Raw genomic sequence first — 9,586 nt, forward strand, 5'->3', positions numbered from 1 at the left:
TGTTATAATTATCAGTATTAATATCACTATTATTATTTGTATCATTATTAATATAATTATCATCATCATCATTATCATTAGTAATAGTACTACTAGTATTGGCAGTAGTAGTAGTAGTAGTAGTTGTGGTAGTATTATCATTATTATTATCATCATTATTATTATTATTACTATTATTATCATCATTAATATTATGACTACTATTATTATTATTATTATTTTCGTTATAATTAATGTCTTTATTATTAACATTATTATATTTATTCTCCTAAATATCAATATTATATCAATTATTATTGTTATTATCATTATTACTATTATCATTATTATTAATATTATCATTATCATTATTACTATTGTAGTGAATCACCCCCTGGTATCAGGCGGGTCATCCCGCAGACTTCGGGCCGCCTGTCCTATGACGTCACTAAAGAACCTACGGACCTTTCCGCCCTGAAAGACGATTTGGCTTCGCTGTTCTGCGTGTGTGTGTTTATTTTTGATAAGAATAAAGTGTGTTTTTATTTTCCTTCGACTTACCTTTCTGATTGTTCCGTGTTCTTCGTCTACATCTACATTTCTACTACTCTACACAACAAGTACTTATACACTGCTTACCTTATATTCTTTACTTACCTTCCCTTGATTTTGTCTCTTTTCCTTCGACCATAACACCTTACCTTCATTTTTCATCTGTGTACCTCTTCCTGTTTTCTCTCGTTTCTCCGCACGGATCCCTTTTTTCACTTTTTCCTGCTTTTCTGTTTTAAGTCGTTTATGTGACCATTTTTTGTATATGTTTTATTTCTAGTTTTATTTTATGTATTTTAAGTTTAGTTTTAAGACATACCGTTTTCATTTTCAATAATAAATTATGGCATTATGGGTAAAACCTCAGCATAAGCGCGGGAAACTGCCACATAAAAGGTCAGGCCAGGGCAGCTAACGAGAGAGGGTTCTTAGACTTGTGTAGTGGCAGACAACCTCTTGGATTTTTACCTGGCTGGCAGTATCTGTGCTGTATGGTTTTACCCTCTCTTTTAACAAGTACGTGTATGGTGTGTTGTCATTGTATATTGGTTTTGTTCGAATGACTGTGTTAATAAATGTATAATATGGATGCTCCTTTTTTTTTATGTCGCCCTTTAAATCTGCCAGTTCAGTTTTGTTTTAATGGTGGCTACGGGATGTGCTTTCTTTTCTTACACCCAAGGGTCATCATCAAAAAATGCGCCAGACCCACACATTTTAATAAGGACGCGTAGTTGGGTAACACGCTACCAAATAAACATCTATAATAAACTCTACGGAGTTTATTGATTACCCACTACAACTATTAATAATATTATTAATGTTATCATTATAATTATTATTATTATTATCATTATCGTTATCATTATCATGATTATGATTTTGATTATTATTATTATCATTATTATCATTATCATTATATTCATTATTATTATTATTACTATTATTATTCTTATTACCATTATCATTATTATTATTATTATTGTTGTTGTTGTTGTTGTCATTATTATAATCATTATCATCATTATCATTATTATTTTTTGTTATCATTATCATTATTATCATTATTATTGTTGTTGTTATCATTATTTTTTTATTATTATTATTATTGTTATCATTATTATCACTATTATTATTGCTATTTTTGTTATTATCATTTCCATTATCATTATCACTTTCTACTTATCATTATTATCACTATTATTGTTATTGTTATTGTTATGATTATTATTGTTATTATCATTATCTTTATCCTTATTATTACTATTGCTATTTCTATTTTCCTTAAGATCATTACTATTGTTGTTATTATCATTGTCATCGTTATTACTATTATTATTATTATTATATGACAATAATAATAATAATAGTAATAACAATATAGATAAATATTAATGATAATAATGATAATAATAATAATGTTAATAATAATATTAATAATAATAATAATGATAAAATAATGACAACAACAGTAACAACAATACTACTACTACTACTACTAATAATAATAATAATGATAATAAAAATAATAATATAATGATAACAACAACAACAATAATAACAATAATAAACAAATGAATAATGATAAAATCATTGATAATAATAATAATAATAATGATAATAATAGTAATGATAATAATAATAATGATAATTATAATAATAATAATAATGATGATGATAATATTAATCATAATTATGATAAGATAATAATAATAGTAATAATCATAATAATAATAATAATAATAAAAATAATCATAATAATGTTGATAATAATAAATAATAATAATAAAATGAATAGTAAAAATGATAATAGTAATAATAATAGAAATGAATAATAATAATAATGATAATAGTAATAATAATAGAAATGAAAAAATATATAATAAGGATAATATAAAAATGATGATGATAATAATAATTATAATTATAATTATAATAATAATAATAGCAATAAAAATAGGAATATAATAATAATAATAGTAATAATAATAACAATGATAATAAGAATAAGAATAATGGTAATGATAATAATAATAATAATAATAATAATAATAATAATAATACTGATAATAATAATACTGATAATAAAAATAATAATACTGATAATAATAGTAATAATGATAATAATAATAGGAGCAGCAATAATAATGATGATTACAATAATAATAGTGATAATAATAATAATGATAATAATATCAATAGTAATGATAATACTAATAAATAAATAAATAAATAATAAAATAATGAATAATAATAATAATAATGATAATCATAATAATAATAATAATAATAATAATAATAATAATAATAACAATAATAAAAATAATAAAAATATTAATAATAATAATAATACAAATAACAATAATATAAATATTGATAGTAATAATAATGATAATAATAGATAATAATGATAATAATAGATGATAATAATGATATTTATCATTATCATTATTGATGATGATTATTGATGTTATTATTGTTATGATAATAATAATAATGATATTATTATTATTATTATTATCATTATCATCATTATTATGATTACATTATGATTATTATTTTTTCTATCATTATCATCAGTATTAGTGTTAGTATCATTATTAATATAATTATCATTATTATTATTAGTTGTAGTAGTACTAGTATTGGCAGTAGTAGTATCATTAGTAGTATCATTATCACTATTATTATTATTATTATTATTAATATTATTAATATTATTTTTATTATTATCATCATGACTATTATTAATATTATTATTTCCATTACTTAGTCTTTATTATTACTATTATAATTATTATCCTAAATATTAATATTATTTTGATTATGTCTGTTATTATTATCATTATTATCATTATTACTATGATTATTTCTTATTGTCATTATTATCGTTATTAATATTATTATTATTATTATTATTATCATTATTATCTTTATCATCATTATCATTATTTTTATTATTATTATTGTCATTATTATTTTGGTATAACTATTTAAATGCTTAAGGAAATCTGTTGGGGAACACGTGCCACATAACCTAAGCTTCTTTGATTTCTACCCAAGAAGAAATGTTATCTAAAATGGCTGAATCAACAATAGCATCAGCTGCCTCACGACAGCTAGTGCGTACCGCTCGAATCAACACCGTGTCTGGTGCATATGGATGAATATTTTCTATATGACGCAACCAGGTTTCTGAATGTTGGTTTCTACAGAGTGGTTGTGAGGCTGGAATCTCGGCTCTAAATTGAGGAATTGGCTCACGAATGTTTAAAGCATCCGATAAATTAGAGGCAGGACGAATATTGTCATCTAAACTTGTGTTAGCACCTACATTAATTAGCCTAGACAAAGTCGTACACTGCTCTTGGACAGCGAGAAATTGTGTTTAGAAGGCCTCGTACTTCTGTGACAATGCCTCATACATGGTTAAGCCAATAGTACCCTTTTGTTCTCCATCTATCAAAGTACTATTCCCTGTAAGTGGTTCAGTCGGATTGCTACCTGACGAATCCAAATGTTCATCATCTGTATCATCGTCTGTTTGCCTGTTCCTGGTCCGCTTACCCATTTTTAAGTTATAAATATAAATGTAAAGATTCGAGATATATTTTTTCTACAACTACTGACAAATACAATTCCACACATCTCCCGAACCTAATTAACTGAATTGATTAGCAGGTGTCCACTAGATCGCATCCCACCGCTGGACACCAAATTATGTATATGTAGGGTGGCGGGATGACCAAGACTTGTAGCGAATAGTCGTAGTACCGTTGAACACCAAATAGACGTCCTGCTTACCACTAAATGTATTGTGCAGATGTGCGGAATGACAATACAATGGCTCAGTGCCAGATGAGTATGATATGGAGATGTGTAATAGTGAGTATATGGCTAAAATTATCCCACTTGGCACGTCACTCTACTTTTGCTGCCACCACCCAGTTATTTATATCTGGAAACGTTATGTGTGTGTGATTGTGTAAGAATCGTGTGCAATCAGTTATTTATATCTGGGAATGTTATGTGTGTGTGATTGTGTAAGAATCGTGTGCAATCAGTTATTTATATCTGGGAATGTTGTGTGTGTGATTGTGTAAGAATCGTGTGCAATCAGTTATTTATATCTGGAAACGTTATGTGTGTGTGATTGTGTAAGAATCGTGTGCACCCAGTTATTTATATCTGGGAATGTTATGTGTGTGTGATTGTGTAAGAATCGTGTGCACCCAGTTATTTATATCTGGGAACGTTATGTATGTGTGATTGTGTAAGAATCGTGTGCAAGAGTGTGTTAGGGAAAGACAGGAGTGTGGGCGTGGATGCATATGTGTATAATAAGTGTGGTATGAAAGTGGTTTGGAAGCGCGCCAACCTAGGGGGCGTGGTGGATGTATGAGATGTGTGCATGTACAAACGAATAACTGAATGAATGAGTAAGTAAGTAATCAAATGAGAGACAGTACATATATGTGCGAGCCTTCAGAGTAATCAACGTGTATCTGGAGATTTCATCCATAGGTAATCCAAGAGCCCATAATCTAAAGGGGATTTCATTTTTTAGATAAGTAGTGATCCAAATCTTTAAAAGCAATGAGACCAGCTTCCAGGTAAGTACATATGTTTCTTCTGTGACCAAGTTCCTTACTAATTGATAAATTATTACGGCAGGAGTATATCCATTACTCATTCACATATGCTGGTGCTATCAATTTCATTTGATATTGAATTCACATCCATGTCTCTAGTGTTGTTAAAACAAAAAAACAAAACAAAAAAAGATTTTTTTAAATGTTGGTAATTTCGAGCTTTAGTCCATGGGGGCTCATAAAAGTGAGTCCCCATGGTTGGCTATAAGTTCATCCCAATCTGGATCACGAGTATTATTACATGGAAGAAAAAAGTGAGGGAATACAATATGTGAGTGAAGAATAAAATGAGAAGAATTAAGACACAAAACAACGAAGAGCGAAATAAACACTTTTGAAAAATCACAATTTTATTACTTATCAAATATAATTCACACAAAATATACGAATGATCATAATAATAATAATAATAATGTAACAACGATATCTACTTTTTGATAAAATGTACAAGCTGTCATTATTTACCTCTTATTCTTATATACACATTACCTTTTTAAACATATCAATTACTTTTAACTAAAACAGTATAAATGACTACTCTCCTATTTGGAGCAACTTCATTTTGGATTATTACTGATTAAATGTTCCAATGAAATGAGTAACCAGAAATATTTTATCTAGCTTCATTATCTGAGCTTTTTTTTCAGAGTAATCCATAATTCTTGACTTCATGTACTAATAAGGTCAATCATTCAATAGGATTTGATATTGCAAACCATTACTTAACTTTTAGTTATCAGTAATTAATATCTAATTACCTTTACTAAACAATTAACAATGCAAATAAAGATACTTTTGATTAGGTAAACTTATCATTCTTTATTCTCTTCGTTTCTTTCTCTACTTCCCCATTGTCTTTTTTCTTCCTCTATCATCTCCTTGTTGCCATGTTCTCTCTCCTTTAATCTTCCGCTTTTCTCCTCTCTCTTCCACTTGATATCTTCTCTTTCCCTTCCCTTCGTTCTTCTTACTTCTCTCACATTGGATATGTCACCTTCTCGTTCTGAATTTGGTAATAACATGCCTGAAAAAGAGAATGAGAATGTTGAACAATGATAATATGTAAAAACAAACTGGCCAGATGTGTGCCTATGTTTACGAATATCCATTTACCCCTTTCGTGAAAAATCCTCAGTAGGGCACTGTAGACCATCCATGATAGTCATGCGACAATATGAGTAGAGCTAAGGATCAGCTGGATTTGCGAAGCATGCTTCGCCGGGCTTATGTGCAATGAGGCGAGCCCGTCTGTGTCAGCGCACGCTGACTCGTGTGAGAATTTGCCGACGCGTGTTGACTCGATCCGAGCTTGGTCCTTACCCACTGTGCTGACCAGGTATGGCGGTGACAGTGGAAACTCACGAGCTTGGTCGGGGCACGATCTGCCGACCAGAGGGATGTGAGGTCGGCACGCTATCCATTGCGCTATCCTAGCGGCTGAATGGAGTAGAGCGATTATTGTGAGACATCAGCTCACCACATTGGTGCTTACTCAAAGAACAACAGTTGCTTTGACATATATTAAACCTTATTTAAGATAACAAGCACTTATAAGATAGCGTAGAATCTGCTCGTCGTTCTACCCTATGGAGTTAATGACAATACATATTCAATACATGATAGAGCTTTGGGAAGGGCGTCTTGTCATAGACGAAGGTAGTATATATATATATATATATATATATATATATATATATATATATATATATATATATATATGTATATATTTATTTTTTATTTTTTTATATAAACATACATATACATTTATATATACACTGTACATATACATACATACATACTTATATATATACATACACACACACACACACACACACAGACACACACACACACACACATATAAATCTGTATCTCTCAATCATCTATTTATCCAACGATATTGTATTTTTTCTCTGAGTATGGAAGATTTGCAACCTCGTAGGGACATCGTTCGAGAGCGTATTCCACTGCAAGGTTTTAAACTGCGACAGTTTTGAGTAACCGGTCCCTGTCTAATTTCCGGGTTTGTTACTCCTAGACATGAAGGGAAACTTTATGTCTAGGGGTAAACCTTCGCCATCCGGTTTCATGCGCAGATTTTTTTACTGCCTACTGTGGAAACTGACAGTGCATAGGCATCTTTGGCTAGTTTCAGATACATAGACTGAAACATACTGTGATTAATGTAGAAAATTGTGACAAATGAAAATAAAGCTATAAATGAAAATAAATAATTTCACAGGTCAGGATATATAATCATCGAATTTCGACTGTAAATTTGATCAAGATATCTAATCGAAGTGCAACAGTTTTATCTATTGCGCTGGTAAGTTATTCATTACGAGTTCTCGCCGCCCACCGCAGGCCGCACGACGTCGCACTTTGTCATGCAATTAATAACGCAATGAATGACATAAAATAACGATAATAATGTATTCTGTTTAGAGTCTAATGTGGCACTTTACGTCTGCTCTTATTGCAACTGCTGAATCAAAGATTATACAGAGAAAGATAGGAAGGCCTATAATTTCAGCATACGAGTTTTGACTGAAACCACTTTTTAGGTTCATAGATGGCGCTAATGAGGCTCTCTGCGTCGTCTGCTCATTTATGTCAACGTTATTTGACATTCTAACATGGTTGTACTGTCACATGCATACAGTATGACATTCAAAGAAGCAAATACAACTGCATCCATTTCCACCACTGATGTGATAACTTCCGGGTTTGTATATGTCAAAGGTGTGCCCACCGATAGGTGGCAGCACCATCGTCGGCACACTTAGGGACAAATGCAATCTTTCCTCACTCGTGTATGAGACGTTGAACTGCTTACACCTTGTTTCAGTAACGCAACAGCAACAAATCATAAGTCTTGTGACATCGCTTGGCATGTGTTGTATAACGTAAACAAAGTCGAGTAAACACTGTTTTGTACAGATTTTGCGCAATTTTAGTGCTTTACCTACACCTTCAGTGCTTTGTTTTTGCAGATGACACGAGGCTACAGTAGTAGTAGTCGGCCCCTACTCCAGACGCGCTGCACTCTTCTACCACAGGATAGCCCTTACGGGCTGTGACCCCTTGGTAGGGAGGCCCAGTAGTCTGAGGCGTCCTTTGGGCGCAACTCTTTTCTTACCCTAATTTTTTTCCCTTTTTGCGTGTGACTTTCCTGAGCCTACTGGAGTTTCCTTGTGAGCTCCCGTATTCGCTTGAGGGGTGGGCACAGACTTACCGTCCCTCGCACTAGACAAGTTCTGCGGTAGGAAAGTATCTTACACACAACTCCGATCCCTTAGCTGGTACTGGAGAACGCAACCAGGCTTCCACTAGGAGGGGGGCGAGGACGTGTAACAAAAAGACTATATATTATTCTCTTAGCTATTGGGATTAGGTTGATACAATAGTTAAGGGACAGGTAGTCCCCTCAGGACAACGGGCTTTGGCCCAGGGTTCGGACCTGGTCCGACACCCCAGCATGATTGACTCCCCGGCTACCCTTCCTCCTTCTCAAGGAGGAAGGGTAGCCGGGGACTCATAACTCCTCTAAGACCAATATGACTACTGAAGGAACCCCGACCAATGACCGACCCAGAAGACTAATTGATATTCCTCCAGAGAATGCAAGGTGTGTAAACATTCGATGCGTGAATGAAAATCAATCCCTGCAGAATGTCGACCCCTTTATCATTAAGAAGGTCCTTGATGGTCAAGTGAAAGACGGTTTTGATTTTGTCCGAAAATTGCGAGATGATAGCCTCCTTGTTAAAGTGCAGTTTAAATATCGGGTTAAGGATTTGCTTAAACTGACGCAATTTCATGACCTCAAAGTAAAAGTATCTATTCCTGTTGGCCCAAATACCTGTAAGGGAGTAATCTTTCATAGGGATTTGAGAACAATGGAAGAAAGTTAAATTCTTGAGCCCATGAAGGACTAAAGCGTAAATTGCATGACCAAGAAGGATGGGAATGTGCGAACAAAAACCGGACTGTGTTTCTTGACATTTTCTACCCCAAAAATTCCAAGTACTGTTAAAGTTGGATATGTGATCGTTCAAGTTGACCTTATATCCAAAAACCAATGCGTTGTAATAGATGCCAAAAATTTGGACACACCTCATTAAGATGCATTGATAAGGACACTGACAAATTCACTTGCGGTAAATGTACTGGAGCCCATGATACTACTACATGCACGGAAAACACACTCAAGTGTGCTAACTGTGGAGGTCCCCATCAGTCAGGCTCTGCTGAATGCAGCAGCCTGAAGAAGGAGACTGAGACATTGGCATACACGAGAGAGCACGATGTTAGCTACCGTGAGGCCAAGAAGAAAGTTGAAGGTTTGGCAAGCAAACCCAATACTTCTTACACTTCAGCAGTAACTAACAATGTTTCCAGTGCAA

At 32.4% G+C, this 9,586-nt stretch overlaps 1 protein-coding gene across 1 annotated transcript in view; it reads right to left on the bottom strand.

Annotated features, from left to right (window-relative positions):
- Nucleotides 1-5,522: 5,522 nt before the first annotated feature.
- Nucleotides 5,523-9,586, bottom strand: part of LOC122264491 (uncharacterized) — a 33,839-nt gene continuing 29,775 nt past the window's right edge. The window contains exon 14 of the mRNA XM_086532464.1: nucleotides 5,523-6,207. Coding sequence (XP_086388590.1) covers nucleotides 6,160-6,207 — 48 coding nt within the window. The 3' untranslated portion in view covers nucleotides 5,523-6,159. The remainder of the gene's footprint in view (nucleotides 6,208-9,586) is intronic.

The sequence above is a fragment of the Penaeus japonicus genome, unplaced genomic scaffold (assembly GCF_977035675.1).
Source record: "Penaeus japonicus unplaced genomic scaffold, GWHDUDI00000001_assembly GWHDUDI00000037, whole genome shotgun sequence".
Lineage (NCBI taxonomy): Eukaryota > Metazoa > Arthropoda > Malacostraca > Decapoda > Penaeidae > Penaeus > Penaeus japonicus.